This window comes from Gossypium hirsutum, chromosome A09 (assembly GCF_007990345.1).
Source record: "Gossypium hirsutum isolate 1008001.06 chromosome A09, Gossypium_hirsutum_v2.1, whole genome shotgun sequence".
Lineage (NCBI taxonomy): Eukaryota > Viridiplantae > Streptophyta > Magnoliopsida > Malvales > Malvaceae > Gossypium > Gossypium hirsutum.
This window is the reverse complement of record NC_053432.1, coordinates 771,730-792,430: the sequence shown is the minus strand read 5'-3', so window position 1 is coordinate 792,430 and position 20,701 is coordinate 771,730. Positions and strand designations below refer to the sequence as shown.

At 33.5% G+C, this 20,701-nt stretch overlaps 1 protein-coding gene across 1 annotated transcript; it reads right to left on the bottom strand.

The window, feature by feature from the left end:
* Window positions 1–2,395: 2,395 nt before the first annotated feature.
* On the bottom strand, window positions 2,396–8,535 carry LOC107888453 (DNA replication licensing factor MCM2). Its single transcript, XM_016812563.2, has 17 exons — window positions 8,081–8,535; window positions 7,629–7,786; window positions 7,368–7,557; window positions 7,069–7,288; window positions 6,777–6,984; window positions 6,384–6,518; window positions 6,103–6,294; window positions 5,810–5,982; window positions 5,533–5,721; window positions 5,282–5,398; window positions 4,933–5,017; window positions 4,692–4,844; window positions 4,475–4,600; window positions 4,175–4,357; window positions 3,344–3,505; window positions 3,108–3,255; window positions 2,396–2,670 (listed from the first exon to the last, which is right to left on the bottom strand). Exons 1-16 carry the CDS (start codon window positions 8,469–8,471, stop codon window positions 3,130–3,132), a joined length of 2,808 nt encoding a protein of 935 aa, XP_016668052.2. The 5' UTR covers window positions 8,472–8,535; the 3' UTR covers window positions 2,396–2,670; window positions 3,108–3,129.
* Between the last annotated feature and the right edge of the window lie 12,166 nt (window positions 8,536–20,701).

Sequence of the window (20,701 nt, the reverse complement as noted above, 5' to 3'; positions counted from 1 at the left end):
TTGTAATATAAGTATGTATATATGTGTGTAATGGTGTAGTTATATATGGTTATGATGGTATGTCATTATTTTTGCATAATGTTTAAGCTATCTCATGTGTTGCTTACGTACAAAATAAACTAATTTTGATGTGAGTTTGATAACTTGTGATCATGTTGGTGTCATATTTGATTGAATGTATTTAGGTGGTTTTAAATGGTGTTTAAAACATGAATTTTGAGTATTATAAGATATGGAAATGATTTGGTATTTTATAAGGTCAAAATAGGTGATTTTTGGGTTCGGACAAACTTATTTCAATAAAAGTGGTTTGAGGAATCAATACAAGTCGGTCAATAAGCAAAAATGAAAAGAACCAGTTACTTGTATCAGTACAAGTTAATGGATTTAACAATACATCTAGGCCAGAACAAGAGTCCTTCCCTATTTTGAGTTGTTTCGACCCTCAGAGACCCATATTTGGTCTTGATCATCTCAAAACACCTAAAACTCATTTTTAAATGTTTTAAACATGTTTTAAAGGTCTTAATAATGATTTTTAAACTATTGGAATGATTTGATTTAATTGTGTTATTGAATTCTTCTCTTGCTGAATTTAAAATTTAAGTTAGTTCAAGCTGCTCTAACAATGGATGTAGTGTTTCGCGTTTAAACTTGACGACCAGATTTTATGTGGGGCGTCATAGTCTTGAGAAATCGAATTATGGTATATGCTCTTAGAAATTTTAATGTTTCATTAAATATTTTTGTAACGCCCTGATTTATTTATTCATGTTTTTGTAAATTTTGACACAATTGTGTATCTGTTTTAATGGCTAAGTGTTCTGAGTGTGTGTGAGATCTTGGGTTCAATTTTCACTTTTGGTGAAACTTTGTTATTTTGGACCCAAGCCTTACCATTGTTGAGTGGGTTTATATTAAATTATCTGTTAATCCATATTAAAATGAGTTTGCTAGTTTGAGTGGTAAAGGAGTTGATGTGTTGGAGGTCTTGTGTTTGAATTCCTACGCGAGCGTGGATGTTATTTTTGCTCGCTGGTAAGTGATTTTTCAACCCTTTAACTTTTGGTTTGGGTTTAGCAATGTTAGTCTATGGTGGCTAAGCGTTGAATTTTGTGATTAGGAGAAGGTTGTGAGGTGGAAAATCTCACTTCAATGGCTTGATTCGAGGTTGTGGTCGTTCTTGTAAGCGGTAAATTGGTTTTGCGTAATTGGGTGAATCGTGTTAGGCTCGTAATTGATTACTAAAAGGTGTTGGACATTCTATTTTAGGTGCTGGTGGTCTTGGAAGTGATTTCGCGGCGAAAACGAACCAGGTGTGTACCCCTTACGTGTGAAAATCGAGTTTCAGTGAAAGCCGAAAGTGCAATCTTTCAACGCCACACGGGCGTGTGGTCGCTCGTGTGGTTGGCCGTGTACGAGACACGGCCGTGTGTCTGACGAATGTGCGGTCGTGTCTTGGCCGTGTGATGGTGTGGGTGTGGTCGTGTGGGCCACATGGGCTTGGCCAAGTTGGGTGTGTAGGCCACACGGGCATGCCACAAGAACGTGTGGGCTTTGGGCCAGGCCGTGTGAGCCACAGGGGTGAGGCCAATCTGGGCGTGTGGACCCACACATCGGGCCCATAATTCTAAAATTTTCCCTAAGGTCGCATGGGTCGTTTTGATCAACTGTGGGCCTACCGTAGGGTCGGTAAGAGCTAACCAAACTCTACCGTAGGGTCTATTTACGAGCATTTTATGCATAGGATTACTGTATTTATGACTTGGATGGGTTTTTATGGCATCCATCGCTTATATTCTGACAACTTGGCTGCATATTATCTGATATGAGTCATAATGGCACGATGTGGTGTGTAAGGATGAGTGGGTATTTTTAACCCCACATGGTATGTTAAAATGGTCAAAATTAACGTGTAGAGAATGGGGGTAAAATTCTGTATATATATTTTGCATATCTGATTTTATTATCTGTATCTATAAAAGATTTAAGTCCAAATCTAAATCTAACTGACTATGTAATAATAATATGGGTTGCATATCTAATTCTATTGAGTTACAAACTAAATTTACGAAAACTCACATATGTTTATTTGTTATGTTTAGATAATCCACAGATTTAGACAAATCAGTGTGACAAAAGACACCATATAAAACACCCAGAATAATGCATCCATACATTTCATTAGCAATGTGCATACATTTCTTAATGCAGTATATCATGAATCAAATTTTAGTACTCCATTCCATGCAAAAAAAAAAATCAAAGTTGAAAAACAATGTCAGAGTTGAAATTTATTTGTGTTCTTTAAACAAATTTCAGATTTGAGCCCTTATGTTGATTATCCTTTCAATTAAGTCTCACTGCAGAAAAAGGGGAACATTATTTAAGCAGATTTAGAATCCCACTTGATCTTACCACCGTTTCATTTACATGACAGTGAAAGCTAAAGTCCACGCTGACAGTTCCAATACAATTTTTAAATTAGACAAAATGTCAATTTAGATTTGGTCATCAAGTAAAATATGGCTACCTAGTACAAAAGTATTTCGGTGCTAAGAAATTAGCATATTATATATCCATCTGCTAGTGGCCAACAATTCCTACCAGGATTGCTGAAACCGGGGTATGTCTTCTTGCAATCTGCTGCCTGCCACCGCTAAAGCTTATCTGCAATCATCATCCAAAAATGGAGTAATCAGTACCTAGCATGCATGGTAGGAGCCTTTTAGTTCAAAGTTCAAACATAAAAACGATAAAAGTACAATAGAGGCACTTGTGTTAGGATTCAAATTACATTTTTTCAATTCTATTAAAAAATAAGTAAATTAATATCTATACATTGGATCAAAGCGCAAATTGATCTTTTTGATAAAAATTGATCCGTACATCAACATAAGGTACAGTGATACACCATTATAACTATAAGTATTTTGTTAGTACGCCCATTTTTAATAGTAAAAATGAATAAATTTTTTTAATAAAAAATTAATTTACTCTTTAATCTAACGTAAATAGATTACTTTGCCTATTTTTTAAGAAAAGAGAGCAAAATACAATCTAAATGCAATTTAACTTTTAATACAAAATCCAAAAGAGCTAGTCACCTCTCATGTAGAAATGCTGCAGCTATGGTTTGTCATCATATACAAGGTGATGCCTAATAACTCTTCTTTGTTCGTCCAACTCATAATGAGCTCTAAATTCGGAGCTAGAAAAGAAGGCCTCCAAATTAGTGATTTCATATTCTTCAGCCTGCGCAAAAGAATGTAATCCAAGTTCAATTATTAATCTGGTAAACGGATTATTAGTAAAATAAAAAACTTGATTCAAGTTAGTGTACCTTGGCTTGTAGATCTGCCATTTTCACATCAACATGGGTAAGCCCTGAAGTTGATCCAGAAAGTATTTCTTCAAAGCGCACTGCATTATTCACAAGCTCCCTAAGAAGTACAAGAAGAAGTCCATCGTAGTCTTTCTTGAAGGTTATGTATTGCCTGAAGCTCTGCAAAATACAATACCGGATTCTTCTAAGCCTTGTTATGAAGGTATGTATATTATTTTTCAAATTAAGAACCAATCAACTGTGGCCCTTCAAACATATATGACAATCAACAATGCCTCTTGGAGAGCAAGAGCGAGAGCATAAGCAACATTTACTGTTTGAATTCAAATAGAGAAAAATTCAGACAATCTAACAGTTTCAGTTCAAATAGATCACATAGGAAACTCTTAAAATCATATTGTAAGCTAACATTCAAGATTGCATTAGCAAAAGTCTGACAGAGCAACAATGCCCATGGAAGCCTGACATAGCTTGATATACAGTAGAAGATATCAATTTCGATGGCAAGAAAAATACTACATCAGGTAGTTAACTTGCCCGTACAAAACGAGCAAGCCTAAAAACATTCATGTAACAATTGTCAAAACAATCAGAATAAATATGTCAATGTACATGAGTGCTATGCTTGAGAAATGCAGGCTTTAAGAGTACTACCTTCCCCATCTTATTTATATTAGAGATGAAAAGAATAGAAGAAACGAAGTACTCAAATCTTTTTGCTGAACAAAATAATTAAGTAGAAAACGTACTGCACTATGGCATATTTTTAGAGGTATTAGCAAGCTATGGAGAAACTTTTTGCAATATGAAGTAAACCTCTCGCTATACCTTTCTTAAGGCTTTTTGTACCCCAAACTTCTGTGTTGAAATGAATGACTCAAGAAGGACACGAATAGCCATGTCCACATCTTCTTCTGTGACATGCTGCCTAAGGTGCATTCTGGCATGTGCTTCAGACATCCTGATCATTGATTCTATGTGCCTCACTGCTATAGGGACACCTTGTCCACGCTACAGAAGCACAATGAATATAAAGCATTGGAACATTAGAGCAAAAACACTTTCAAATTCACTCAAGCAAAAGGAGAAAAAGAATCACTCAAGCAATATGAGAATAAGGACTCTTACGGAAGATTCTTTTCGCAAATCAGCATAAACTTTGGTAAGCTTAGCCATATCTTTTTCATGGAACCTTGGGAAAACATTTAACTTGGCATATGTTAAATATTTCCTTAGCAATTCTTGAGAAAGTATCTGAAATAAAGACAATTTCATATGAATATTTGGGATACAAGATCTCAAAACTAGAAGCAGCTAAGAGTGCAGTTTAGAGTCCTTTACGAACGTTTGAATCATCTGGCCTAGCAGAGGCTTGAGCTTCTTCTTGGGACTCACTGAAGGCTTTGTCATCTAAATTAGCACCCTTAGGTTGAGACCTGAAGTGGCTGTCTACTACAAACTTTGCAAGCATCTCATCTGTCACAGGGTCAACAACATCCTGCATTTGAAATAAATTCTTTATCCAATTAAAACTTGCTAATGGAAATTCACAAGGAAAATTAATATTGAGCCCTGAGGGGAATAACCTTGACAACACATAAGATGTCAAATCGAGAAATAATGGGATCTGTCAACTCAACATTTTGAGAAAAAGTTTTCGATGAATCATATCTGCAAGCAAGTGTGCATATTAGTTTTATGAATTGATTCTTAAAATGATAAGTTAGGGAGGAGAAAAATAAATAACTGAAAATAAGGGTTCTAAAGGGGGGGGGGTTCACTATGAATGGACAAAAATGATAAATGCATAAGATAATGAATCTTAAGATTGGAGTTAAGAAATCCACTAGTTGGTGCTACTCATGGCCCATGAAGACTGTGCTAAAAGAAGCCATTGGGCAAATGATCTCATGTATAAACTGTCTATTAGCATACCTCCCTCCAATGGGATTTGCAGCAGCAATGACAGAACAACGAGCCTGGAGAGAAGTAACTATTCCAGCTTTTGATATGCTAATACTTTGCTGCTCCATTGCTTCATGTATGCTCACCCTGAATGCACATATGTTTCATTAATTTTATTGCTCAAGTAATCCCTCTGAAAGATAAAAAGAAAAGCCAAGGTGGAAGGGTGTTTCCCAAAGTTAATTAATCATAATGCCAACAATAATGCTAGGCTTCTTTACCTGTCTTGATCATTCATTTTATCGAACTCATCAATAAGACAAATTCCTTTGTCAGCTAAAACAAGGGCTCCTCCTTCAAGGGTCCACTCTCTAGTGACTGGATCCTTGTGGACAGCTGCTGTAAGACCCACAGCAGAAGCTCCTTTGCCAGTGGTATAAACAGCTCTCTGCCCCGTCTTTTCAACATACCTTAAAATAAAATCCTTCAAATTTTAGATGCATGTTTATTGCTAAGGGATCAAATTCACACCTAAGAACGGAGAGAGCTAGTGCATACTTAAGGAATTGTGATTTTGCTGTGCCTGGATCACCTAGAAGAAGTACATTTATGTCACCACGGAGACGATGTTTCCCTTCTACATTTTTCTCTTGGCCTCCAAACATAGCAAGAGCTATTGCAGTTTTTATGTCTTCATGACCATAAATTGACGGGGCAATGGACTTGATAATCTGCAAAAAGAGTCATCAAGCATTCAAGTTTGATATTAACCAAAAAAACGCATTCCAAATATTTGTTATTGAAACAGTGGCACAGTTCACATAAACAGAAAAACATTGTGAGTAACAAACCCGTTCTCCTATTTGTGTATCCTTGGCCAACTTCTCAATCTCTTCTTTATCTTCCTGAGTGAGTTTGTAGGCAGAAAAGAGATCCTGCTTCTTAGTAACATAGTTTGCCTCGACCACAGTGGCAAAGACAGGAAATCCATTCTTTGTGTTCAATGACATATCAAAATTATTTGTATAAATGCCAGTGACCTCCTGAAAGAAGTGACATTGGATGCAAAACAAAAATTAGTGTTCCCAACACGAGAAATAGGTGCAAAGCAAATACAAGAAGAGGATCCTACAATTTCTTCACCAGGACGAGCACAATCGATCAGATCATTGAGCAATATAACTTCCTTGTATCTTGGAAGCCTTCCTGCAGGCACAGTTCCTGGGCTTTCTTGGAGTGTGAGCTTCTGGTAGTTCCTGTATACTGTCTGCAACATGACAAGGAAGAATACATGATGAAACCAAATCATAGACATTGTTCATTAAATTAATATGAATAGGAGCAGAAAATTTATCAATAAACAAAACCTCTGGTAAGATTAATCCAACCTTATTGGCCCTTTAGCTAGAGTTGGTATAATTCTTGAATCATGATAACAAATAAAAGCTCAAAAACAGAATCCAATTTATAAACCCTTTCTCGTAAAAAAAGTCAAATACAGGCATACAAAAGGTAAAAACCCCACCTGTTCAACATTGACAGTAAATGGCCCTTTTGATTGGCATTCAGGGCAGGAACCAACCTTGACCTCTGAATATGAATTTTGGAAGAACGGTCCCAAAATTGATCCACACTTGTTGCAATCGTATTTTACCTGTTGCAACTGGGGAAAAACCCCAGAGCGTCTAGTGACAACACCCCCAATACGAACCATGGTGTTCAAATGGATTTGCCTAGAAATAACCAAGTGTAAAGGTAAGACTGAAACTATGAAAAAAAATACCATTTTTGTGATAAAAGTGAATATTCCAAGTTACCTAATATCCCGAATTTGATCATAAATTGGAAGGTTTGTAATACGGACATATATCTTTTGGTGGATGTTCTTGTAGTTTGGATGTAAATCAAAGACCACCCTTTGGGCAACATCTTCCATAACTTCTAGGACCGATTGAGGAGCATCAGCCAACCAGATTGCAATATTAGGATGAACAGAAATGAACTGTTTGTAATCAATCTCCAAGCTGCATTTGTTAGCTACAAAATGGAACAATGATCAAACGCTTTTGCAATTAATTTTCAGAAATTAAACGGTAGGGAAGTATAGATGATTTACCTGATACTATCTCGTTTACGAGGCGCACGTATTCAATGTCTCCATGTCCATTTTTTGGGTTCACATATGTAAGCAAGAAATCCCTGAACTTCTTGAAAATGAAGCGACGAACTTCATCTCTAGTAACCCACTCTCTCAAAGTTCCTTGAACCCGATACATCTCAAACTCAGCTTGGTCATCATCATCATCCTGAATATGACAAGCAAAGTTAGACGCAATTTGAAAATTCTAAATGAATAATGTTGAGGAGAGGTCTGAACCTCATAAGGGTAATCATCAGTTCGATCAGTCATGGGTACATCATCCCTTGAGTGGCCTTGCTGTGACCTTCCTGGTGAACTCTGCATGCCATCAGTGTCATCAGGCCTGAAATCAGCTCTTGTTCGCTTAGAAGGCCTATCGTTGTCATCATCTGTATCTGCAATCATCATTCAACTCTATACATTAACTACCTTATATAAAACCAAAGAAAAAGCCGGAGCAGTAACAAAAAAGAGTTCCTCCTAATGAGTAATTACCCCTCTTTTTCAATATTCCTCCTCTAACGGGTTAACTACAAACAATTGCTAAACTATACATAAAAGTACTACACTAATTTGAGCAATAAACCATAAACTGGTAATTATAAGAGAGCTAGATGCAATTTCTAAGACCTACGAAGCATGCTCATAATTTTTTTTCCATTACAAAAAAAAAACAAGTAGATACAAACCTTGGTCATGGAGAAGCTGGGGGAGCTTCCGATTAGAAAGGCGAGCATCACGGGCATCGAGCTCCAATTCGGCAGCCCTACGATCTTGCATAATCTGATCCAAATCTCTCTCATCCTCCATAGACTCATCTAGCCCTACTGACTCGTACCGGTCATGTGCATCCATCCCCCTATAATCCTCCATGAAATTATCATTGTAAAGATCTTCTCCTTCGTCTTCCTCTTCTTCCACCTCATCCACATCGTCTCTTATTATAGCAGGATCCACCGCCGCCTCTTCCTCATCCGATGAATGGCTGCTGTCGTGAGGTAATTGATCAGTGTTAAATCCTGCAGATGTCGGCGATTCTGGCGTCGACGGCAACGGACCACGGGAATCTTCTCCGGCCATTCTTCACTGACTCTCTTTGCTCACTGAAACAGAAACAGAAACAGAAACAGAAATGGCTCTCTCTTTTTCTTAGGGCGGACGAATAGAGTATAAAACCTCCTTTTCTTGGCGGGAAGTTTTGGCGCCAAAATAGAGTCCACGTCAGCTTTTCCTAGCCGGCTTCTAGCTTTGGGGGTAAACTACAAAAATAATCACCCATCTATACCTTTAGTTCTATGTTGGTCACTGAACTGTTATTTTTTTCAATTTAATCACTCAACTTTTTTAAAATTAAATAATTTAGTTAGAAAGTAAAGAAAGCTGATTTGGACTTTTTTATTGGTCTAATAACAAAATTATCCCTCTAAAGTTTACATATTTTTATCAATTTGAGACTAAATATAAAAATTTCAATAAATTTTAACCTTTAATGTTTACAAAAACTTTCATTTTTTTCTAATTCTAAAAAATTTAATAGATTTAACACTTAAAATTTACAAAAATTTTCAATTTAATTCTAATTGTAAAAGTTTAAAAATTAAAAAAAATGGATAAAATATTATAAAGAAGATTTAAGAATCTAAAAAAGTATAAATAAATTATAAATAAAAGACCAAAACATATGCATTAAAAGTAAAAAAGAGAAAACTATATCAAATTATTCAAAAAGAAATGAACACGAAATGGATTGATACTAATTTAAATATGACACTACCTTGGTTCAGTTCAACTGGTATTTTCAATTCTTAGACTAAATTTTTTGAGACTTTAGTCATTTGATCGACATATTTGGACTACTCATATTTAAAGATACTTGTGACATATCCAAGTCAGAAAGATTAAAAAAAGTTTCGATGTTTTTCATTTAATGAAAGATTTTGCGTTGCATTGTTTTCTCTACGTGAACATTTAGACTTTGTATATTTTTAAAATAATAAAAATTAAAAATAATTATTTTATAATGGTTTAAAAAACTGTTAATTTTTTAGAGGATTTTAATTAAATAATATGATACTAATTTAAATATGACACTTAGATAAATGTATTTCAGCCAACTTGATTTTTTAGCATATTCACAAATGTGGTGGCAGTTTAAAATAAGCACAATACGAATGGTGTTAATTACTTTTCTTGTTCAATGAATTTTGGAAGTACGTTAAAGAATACTTAAAAATGAAATTTTAAATATTTTTCTTTTTTGAAATTTTAAGAATTAGGACTAAATTAACAAAATTTGTAAATGTTAAGGCCTAAATTTATTTAATTTTTAGAATTTGAATTAAAATGACAAGTTTAAGGTCAATAATCGTATTTATGCTATGAATAGCATTTGAATTTGATTATTTGTTATTTGATTTGATTTTTGAAGGGTTAAATGTTAGTAATTGATATTATATGTGTCGTAAAACTCTGTAACCCTAATCCGGTAACAGAAATGGGTTATGGATCTTACAGATAAGGTAATGGAACATTTTGCAATGATCGATGCAAAGCCAGGCGTTCAGCCAACTGTATCAGGTTTTCATCTTCTTTAGATGACTGTCCTAAGACAACGAAAGAAATAGAGCATATGAGTAAGGTTTCATATGCTTCAACAGTTGGAAGCCTTATGTATGCGATGCTTTACACCCGTCCAGATATTTGTTTCACAATAAGAATGGTTTGTTGATATCAAACAAATCCAGGTCTCAAGCATTAGCAAGCTGTACAACATATATTAAGGTATCTTAAAAGAATCAGGAATTATATGCTTGTGTATTCTGGAGAGAACCTTACTCCTATTGGATCTACAGACTCAGACTTCCAAACCTGTAAAGATATTGGATCTACAGACTCAGCCTTCCAAACCTGTAAAGATTTAAGGAAATTGATGTCAAGAAATGTATTCGTTCAAGGTCGTGGAGCTATAGTATGGAGAAGTGTAAAACAAATTTGCACTGTTGACTCTACTATGGAGGCCGAGTATGTGGCTACTTCTGAGGCAACGAAAGAAGTAATATGACCTCGAAAGTTCTTAATCGAACTTGAAGTTATTCCTAGTATGGAAAAACTATAACATTGTATTGTGATAACAGTGTTGCAATAGCAAATACCAAGGAAATGAGAAGTCACAAATGGACGAAACACATTGATCGGAAACATCACTTGATATGAGAGGCAGTAGTCAAAGGAATTGTAGATGTGATGAAAGTAGCTTTTGAAAATAACCATGCAGGTCCATTTACTAGGACTTTTTAACAAATACATTGAGGATGTGGGAATGCGAAACATGATACAATTATTTCACTAGGGCAAGTGGGAGATTGTTGGGAAATGTGCCCATATTATAGTAAATATGTAACTGTTTTCTATTTATTGGAACGATGAATAAATAAATAAAGTTAATTTCACACTTCACTATTATGTATTTTGTATTTCTATCTTTTATATTTTGCATGCATAGTAAAATTGTGATAAGCAAATATTAGCTCATTGATTGTCTAAGTTCAAATTGAAGATAAGTAGCATTGTAAGAACATTTATATTGCCAGAAAGATGACTTACTTTAGTAAGTAATCTAAATGAGTCCATAATCCCGTAAAAGAATCATAGTAAGCATTTGATTCAAATATAAAGAAGGATTATTATGTCGTCTACAATTCCAATTCTGGCTAGTCTTGGGTATCGGAGCAGTTGACTCCACGAGTAGAGACATAGATATAGTCATTTGGTAAAATAATACATTAAACTGGACCCAAGATGAATTAATTCTGAATTTGTTTGTGAATTAATTCACTTGTGACGTTCATGGCTTGATTTACCTAAATCCTGAGTTAGTCGTAGACCACGTGTATGCAACTCATGTGCTTTGATATAAGTGGAGGCTTATGCTCTAAAGATGGTCGAGCCCGTAGTTGGTATGTTGGGTGTATGACTTGTGTATGGTATGGTTTTACTAGCAACAGTGGAATTTATAGCTCAATTAAAGAGTTAATGATATCCTCTCAATGGCATTGTGTGGATTGATAAATATGAAACATGGCCACGGGTTTCTCGTTCTCGAATGAGCAATTTACCAGTCCTTTGTTAACAGTAATCATATTAATCTTTTGGTGACAATGAGATAGAATAAAATTGTATTGAGTGAACGAATTTAACTCAAATGAATCAAGAATATCATACAAGGGTAACACACACGTGATGAGGTCATTGGACAAAGCAATTGGATTAATTGATTTCGTAAATAGTATACAATAAGGAGTTTCCAATCATGGTACTTCTTGTGGACTGACTCCATGATTAAGTAATTAGGAATTATAGAAACGATGCTTTTGGACATAATTTCAATTACTGGAGCCTAATTGCATATGTCCGACTGGTCCCTCCGCTAGCTCAACAAAGCTCGATCAAACTGCATTTGAATTAGAAGAAAGTTCTACAACTTTGAAAATAATTTAATTGAATCGTTTTATTCGATGTGGAGTTAAATTAGGTGGTCGTGAGAATTGTTCAACTAGAAATTTTGATTAAAGAAATTTCTTAAAAAATTAATTTGAAAAATCTAAGTGATTTTTGAAAAAATTAATTTTGATCAAGTAAAATTAAATTAATCAAATTGATTAAAATTAATATGATATTTTTGGAAATTAATTTTCAAGTAAGACAATAGGTCCAATGGACAATTGAACTTGAAAATTAGACTTGAGATCGTAAATTGGGCCTGGGAACCCAAAATCGAGACCAAGACCCAAAATCTGGTCGAACTGGGCTGATGGTCCAATCGGTGGCTTGATCGGACCGGTTAGGTTGTCACTGACCCAGACTAAACCGGCTCAGGTGCCATATGAGTGTCTCAACCTGCATCACCGGACACAGCAGAGCCGGCGGCTGCGATGACGGTGTCTCGATGGCCAGCAACGGTTGGTCTTCGATGGTTGAGCTGTGGAAGAGTTACACTCTTATTGGGACTCTACCAAAGAATTTGATTTCAGATTAATTATTCCATAAATAACTTATTTTAATAGTTTAATATTAAATTAAATTTAATACTTATCTCAATAGTATTTTATTAATTTAATATGAAAGTGAGTATCTTAATATTAAATTTAATTTAATATGAAATTTAATCTAATATTTATTTCGATAGATATTAAAGTGATTAAGTTTAATGATAGTTGAACTTTATAAACTCTCCTTATATAAAAAGAGCATTAGGTCATTATTTTTCACACACTTGAATTCAAGAGAAAGTTGGAAAGAGAAAATTAACTGAAGAGATTATTTCAGAAAATTTTTAGAGATATTTTTCTGATTTACAACTTGACCCAAAAGTTTAGAGAAATTACGAAATTATCCCAGTAGTAATTTTTGTGAAAAAATTTCTAATTCTAAGTGAGCACACACTCGACAGATGTGAGCTTGAGGATAACAGAGAGGACTACTCGGTTGAAGCACTCATCCCAAACGAATAAAAAATGTATAATTTTGATTAAGTGTTTATTACTTTAGATATCACAAGTAAGATCTTGTTTTTGGAAAAAAAAATTAAAACTTTGGTTTTTCCCTAAATTTATTTTTCGTTGCGTTTTCCAACCATTTTTCCAACATACTGAAGCCAAGGAAGCTTGGGAAATACTAGAGACAGCTTATGAAGGGACCAATACAATGAAATAATCCAAGCTTCAGATGTTGACAACTAAATGTGATACTTTTAGGATGCAGGAAATAGAGACCATTGAAGGGTTTTATGCAAAAGTCTGTGACCTAGCAAATCAAGCTTTTGCATTAGGGAGTGAGTACTCAAATTCTAAACTGGTGAGAAAAGTGCTTAGGTCACTACCTAAGAGGTTTAGCATAAAAGTAACTGCCATCGAGGAGGCCAATGATATCAATGCAATGAGGATAGATGAGTTAATTGGATCTCTTCAAACCTTTGAGATAAACTTGGAAGAGGCCAAGAAGGGCAAGTCGAAATCTGAAAAGAACATTGCCTTTTCAGTGGAAGAAATTATGCCTACTGAAGAAAGCATTGTTATCAAGGAGATGCAAGAATAATTGGCTTTGCCTATTTAAAGGTTCAGCAAGAAAACAAAAGACAATTTGGAATAAGTTAACAATTTGAGTCATCTAATGCTACCCAAAAGGGAAAATTCAAGAACAAATCTAAGTCAAGTGAACCTGTTAAGGAGAAGAAACAGAGAATTCAAAACCAAGATAATTTATAATATTTATAGCAATAAACCTTTTCTCAAAAAGTACTTGCGCTTTGTGTGAAACGAATTTGAAATGGTCCCGACTCTCAACCAAATGGCCATCTCCGTTATCCTCATACCTGAATTGCATTGAGTGTGGGTTCGAGCAATATGAACCAAACACAGAACAAGAAATGATTTAATTACTTTTAGTAGGAAAGTAATTCCCTTAATAGAAATTGGTAAAAATTACAATTCACAGAAAATATAATTTATTCTTAGAAAATAAATTCTCACTAATTTCTAGCAAAATAACAATTTATGAAACTTGTGTGTTTAAGAACTTATGTTAATAGCTCTACCAATGTCATCTATTTATAGGAAGAGATACAATAATCCTGCTTAAATAAGTATAGCACAAATAATATTTATTTAATAGAAAAACAATCTTCTAGTCTAACTAGAAGAGGAAGGCAGCACTGTTGGAAAAACGAGTTTGGAAAACATTTAATGAAAATTATACCTTTTCGATTTGTCTAGGATGAACACTTCAACTAAGTAGTATTCTTCGTTATCCTCAAGCTCATATCTGCCGAATGTGGGGTCGCTTTGAATCAGAAAATTTTTCACAAAAATTACCAATGGGGTAATTTTGTAAATTCTCTAAACTTTTGGGTCAAGTTGTAAATCATAAAAATATCTCTAGAAATTTTTTGAAATAATCTCTTTAGAAAATTTTCTCTTGAATTCAAGTGTGTCTAAATAATGACCCAAGCCTCTTTTTATATAAGGAGAGTTTAGAGAGTTTAACTATTATTAAACTTAATCACTTCAATATTAAATTAATATAATATTTATCAAGATAAATATTAGATTAAATTTAATATTAAATATTATTAAAATAATAGAATGTTTATCTATAAGATAAACATTAAATTAATAAAATACTATTAAGATAAATATTTAATTTAATTTAATATTAAACTATTAAAATAATATTATTTTTGGAATAATTAATCTGAAATCAAATTATCTGATAGAATTCCAATAGAACTATAACTCTTCCATTGCTCAACCACTAATGACCAACCGCCGTCAGCCACCAGAACATTGCCATCGCAGCCATTGGCACTGCCGTGTCCGATGATGCAGGTGCGACACCCTTATAACACTTCGAGTCGGTTCGACTGCTGCTGATTTGGTTCGGGTCAATGATGACCCGACCGGTCCGGTCTAGCAACCGGTTGGACCATCGGCCCAGTTTTACATACCAGGCCCAATTTGACTAGTTTTTGGGTCTTAGTCTCGCTTTTATGCTCCCGGGCCCAATTTACGATCTCAGGTCCAAATTTCAAGTTCAATTACCTATTGGGCCAATTATCTAACTTGAAAATCAACTTCCAAAAATATTATATTAATTTTGATTGATTTGATTAATTTAATTTTACTTTATCAAAATTAATTTTTCCAAAAGTGACTTAGATTTTCCAAATTAAATTTTCAAGAAAATTCTTTAATCAAATTCTTTAGTTGAACAATTCTTACGACCACCTAATTTAATTCCACATCAAATAAATCGACTCAATTAAATTATTGACAAAGTTTTAGAATTTTCTTCTAATTCAAATGCAGTTCGATTGAGCTTTTGTTGAGCTATCAGAGGGACCGATCAGACATATACAATTAGGCTCTAGTGGTTGCAATTATGTCCAGAAGTATCATTCTGATAATTCGTAATTACTTAATCCTGGAGTCAGTCCATAAAAAGTACCATGATTGAAAACTTATTATTATATACTCTTTACGAAAGCAATTCATCCAACCGCTTTGTCTAATGACCTCGTTGAGTGTGTGTTACCCTCGTATGATATCCTTGATTCCTTTGAGTTAAATCCATTCACTCAATACAATCTTATTTTATCTCATTGTCATCATTGTGTCTTCTTAAATAATTAATATGATCATTGTCAACAAATGACTATGATAAATTGCTCGTTCGAGAACAAGCAACTTGTGGCCGTATTCCATATTTATCAATCCACATAATGCTAATGAGAGGATATCATTAACTCTTTATTGAGCTATGAATTCCACTGTTGCTAGTAAAGCCATGCCATACACAAGTCATGTACCCAACATACTGGCTATGAGCTCGATCATCTTTGGAGCATATGCCTCCACTTATATCAAAGCACATGAGTTGCATACGCATGGTTAGTGACTAACTTAGGATTTAGGTAAATCACACCATGAACGTCAAAAGTGAATTAATTCACAAATGAATTCAGAATTATTTCATTTTGGGTCTAGTCTAATAAATTATTCTACCAATGAATACATCTATGTCTCTACTCGTGGAGTCAACTGCTTTGATACCCATGGCTAGCCATCTCCCCAATTGGAATTGTAGATGACACAATAATCCTTCTCAGTGTTTGAATCAAATGCTCACTTTGATTCTTTTACGGGATTATGGACTCATTTAGATTATCTATTGAAGTAAGTCGTCTTTTTGGCAATGTAAACATTTTTTTACAATGCCGCTTATCTTCAATTTGAACTTTAGACAATCAATGTGTTAATATTTGCTTGTGACAATTTTGCTATTCATGCAAAATATAAAAGATAGAAATGCAAAAGACATAATAGTGAAATGTGAAATTAACTTTATTTATTTATTCATCATTCAAATAAATAGAAAATTGTTACATGTTTACTACAATATGGACACATTTCCCAATAGGCACACCCCATAAATTCCCTTAGGGTTGTCGCCCTTCATATGTTTATTTGAGACAGATTAGGCCTTTCATATATTGGGTCCAATTATATATGCTTATTGGACTTTTAACCCAATACTTTATAATTTAAAGAGGTAAAGTTGAAGAATTAGAATTCCTCGGTTGACTAATAATAGTGTAAATTAACCAATCATCTTTCTCCCCCTATTTCAAATGATTTGAAGGCATTTTTTCTAGAAAGAATGTCACTTGTTTTAAGAATGCAACATTGATAGGCACCAAATACTTGTTGAGGTTTGGACTATAACACATGTACCCTTTTTGAAGGTGAGAGTACCCCTCAAAACAAACAGTTTAAAGATTTTGGATCCAACTTAGTGACATTAGGTCAAACATCTCGAACAAAACAAGTCACTTGAAGCTGAAATGTCTAAAAACTTTGTATCTTTCAATTTTTTTGATCAAATCAAAACCCGACTTTATATTTATTCACTAGGGACCTCAAACTTTCAATTCATAATATAAACTTTGTAACACCCCTTACTCGACCTGATTATCGAGTCCAAGCTTCAGAATGGCATATACATGATTCAATTTAACCATGTATACATGATATAAATTATAATACTCCTTCATAATATGTTATACATTCATTTCTGGGTCATATACAAGCTTACGAAAGCTCTTAAAATGATTCAGGGTCAAATAAGGACCAAATTTTAAAGTTTGCAAACTATCGGGTTGATGTCGCGACTTTGGAGGTTCCTTGTCACAATGCAACTCACTGACTCCATCTAGTCACGGTGTTAAAGGCTCGAGTTGCAACGTGACTATCTATTTCCATATGGTACCGATTCTGCAACACCTAAACAATAAAAGTCCTTTTTCAATTCAACCATTTCAGTAGGGATAGCTTTCAAATATGCATATTCCTAAACTTTAACATCTTATTTTCATACTCATTACATAAAATTCATATTTTCAAACTAAACATGTATGCCAAGTTCCATAATTCTAACCATTTAACTATTTGATAGAAATACACATATATGTCACAAGTTATGCAACATCCCATTCAATTCAACTCTTTACCAATCTCAATTATATAAACTAACCATTTGGCCATAACAAAACTTACCATTTCTAGCTTTAAATATCAACATGATCATATATTGTGCAAAACCAACTCAAAACCTAGATACATGTCATTTGTCGAAACAATTGGAACTATACTGTAACGACTAATTTTTCACTGGTGTCGAAAACGGTGGTTTCAAAACCCCATTTCTGATGTTCGAGTACATAACAATTATTATTTAACATTTATGAGGTTAGTATAAATTTTAATTAAAGTTTCGTCCTTTGATTTTGTTAATTGGATAGTTAATTAATGTATAAGGACTAAATTGTAGAAGTGGTAAAAGTTAATTGCTATGGATTTTTAATTATTTGAGGGACCAATTGAGCAATTGGATCCTTCCAATTATGTTAAACGACAGTGGGGAATAGTTGTAACCTACCAAAATTGTTAATTAAGCTTAAGTTTAATTAAACTTAGGTTAATTAAGTTAATTATAATTAATAACTAATTAGAATATATAAGCAAAAATTAAAATAAATGAAAGCCATTTCTTGTTTTCTTCATCTTTCTCACAACACAAAAAGGATGAAAAATAAGGTTTGAAGTTTTCAATCTTTAGTCCTTCAATTGGTAAGCAATTTCAAGTTCGTTTCATGTAATTTTTATGTTTTTGAGATCCTGGGAGCTTGATTTAGCTGACCCATGTACTATTTTGCAAAATTGTTAAAGTTTTCAACAGTTTCCATTTTTGGTTTCTTGGCACTTTTGGCACTAAACTGCTAGATTTTAAGCTTAGAAATGAAAAAAAAGGGGCTAGTTTGTAAAGTTTAATTGTTAATTTTTGAACATAGGAACTAATGTGTAAACATTTCAAATTTGGTATAAAATTATTATAGATTATGGACAGTAGAGAACCTTAGAAGGATTTCATTGAGATCGATTTTGAAATCAAGGCACAATTTTGAAAGTTATGGTAATTTTGGTTTTACAGACTAAATTGAATAAAATGTAAAAATTTAGGAAATATTCAAAAAATGAAATTGAATTGACATATGAATATAATATGAGGTTATAAAGTATTTGGAATTGATAAAATGAAATGAATTATTGTATAGATCAAGATTTGAATAAATTAAAGAATAATCGAGAAAAAACAAAATTGTGGATTAGTCCTCGACATATTTATTTTTCTAGGTAAGTCATATGGAACTTACTATGTTATTTATGTTATGTTTTAATTATATTATAATGTCTATTAGTTAGTTTAATCATAATTTGGATGATTTGGGCATCTAAAGGACTAAATCGTAAAGTATGAAAAATATGAATTTTATGAATAGATACAATGTACTGGATCGATGTGAAATTGTTATATGATTTAATGATATGTATATGGCGATATTATAAAGTTTAAAATGATCCAGAAACATTAATAGTGTCTGTGTGAACTTAGTAAACGATTAGGATACGAATGGTATGCCATTATGGTTAAAAAAGGAAAAATGGCGTTTGATCAGAGATTTTATTTAACGATGACTTGAGATCTAGCATGTGTTGTGGATTCTTTGAAGCTTATGTGATCAACATCGAATATGGCAACTTGTGTAAGCAACTCTAGTCTGAAGCATATGTGAGTCGCCCGAATATGACAGCTTGTGTGAGCAAATTAGTCACGTACATCCAAGTTCAATTTACTATAGTTCTTTGAGCAAAAAAAGAAAAGAAAATGGTATTAAATGGTAACAAAATGGCTGAAAAGAATGTTCATGAATGAAATTATATGTGTTTGCAATTAGTTTATAAATTGGTTATGACATGTTGTAGGATGAATTGTAAATGTGTATAGAATTATGTTATAAGTTCATATCATGTAAATGAACTAACCTTTGAATGTATTTGATGATGTGCATTTTGAAAATAATAGGATGCCAAAAGATTTCCATGCTCATTTCCAATATGTCTTAATTGCTTATTATTAGATTATTAAGGTAAGTAAATTTCGTATGGACTTACTAGGCATTCGTTATGGTTACCCGTTACTTTTCCTTTTACCTGTAGATTGTTAACTTGCAGAACCTGTCGATTGGATAAACTCAAATACCACACTACCTTACCATAGACTCAGTAGTCTTTTGATCGTTTTAGTCCAGTTGTGTGGCATGTATACAAGAGGTCTTAATATATGTGTTTACTTTGGATGATAGTTTTGATTTAAACATTGGTTAATCCTTGATTTTGGGATTACTAATGGTTATTTACAATTGTATATATTTTAGTATCGTGTTAAGTCATAAAAAAGGTATATGAATGTTTAACATGAATGTGAAATGGCTTAGTAAAATGATAAGTTTGGATGGTTAAATGGTATGTGTAACATCCCAAGACCGGGTTTGGAATTTTGGCCTCGCAAGTGAGGGTTCACTAGTTTAAATTATGCATGATAACCTAATTCAATTATGTGCCAAATATGCCATAAATGGCCATTTCCAGACCATCATCAACATACCAAGAGTATTTCATTTTACAAGAATTTTAAAGTACTAAGATGACATAATTTAGTGAGGTGTTATGGTTCACCAAACCAAATACAAACTTCAAAACATATATATACCTAAACTCCACTAACATATTCACAAGATTCCACGACAAAAAATCTTATACAAACTATCTATAATCAAAATTTTAAATCAACTAATACGCCCTAGGTACATGCCAAAAACACAAAAAAGAACACTACACGACGTTGAGTACAAGATTCTTGTAGGATGCTGAGTTTGAGGCTACTATTTACCTAACCTATAAACATGGAAACTGAACCATATTAATTTGATTTCACTTATTTGAATAACCACAAATATATTTAAAGCATTTGAGTTTAATTCACAACTTTAATAATCTAATCCAAGAAATATATCACATCTTCCAATGAATACATATATACATAAGTAAATATAATTCTTCCTTAGTAATATCTATAACCAACCTTTTCAATGGTTTATATACCCTTATTGTATAGTCCAATTGATACACTGCACCCGGTGCCTAGCGGATAAACCGTGAAAGAGTTTGTACCTAGCACTAGTCAGATAAACCAAAAAATGTGTGCCTAACACTAGTCAGATAAACTGACGAAAGTTGTGCCCAGCGCTAGTCGGATAAACCGACGAATAATAAGTGAGCTTAGCTTTAGTTGGATATACCAAAGGTATTTGCACCCAGTGCTAGTTGGATAAGCCAACGAATAAATAGTAAGCCTAG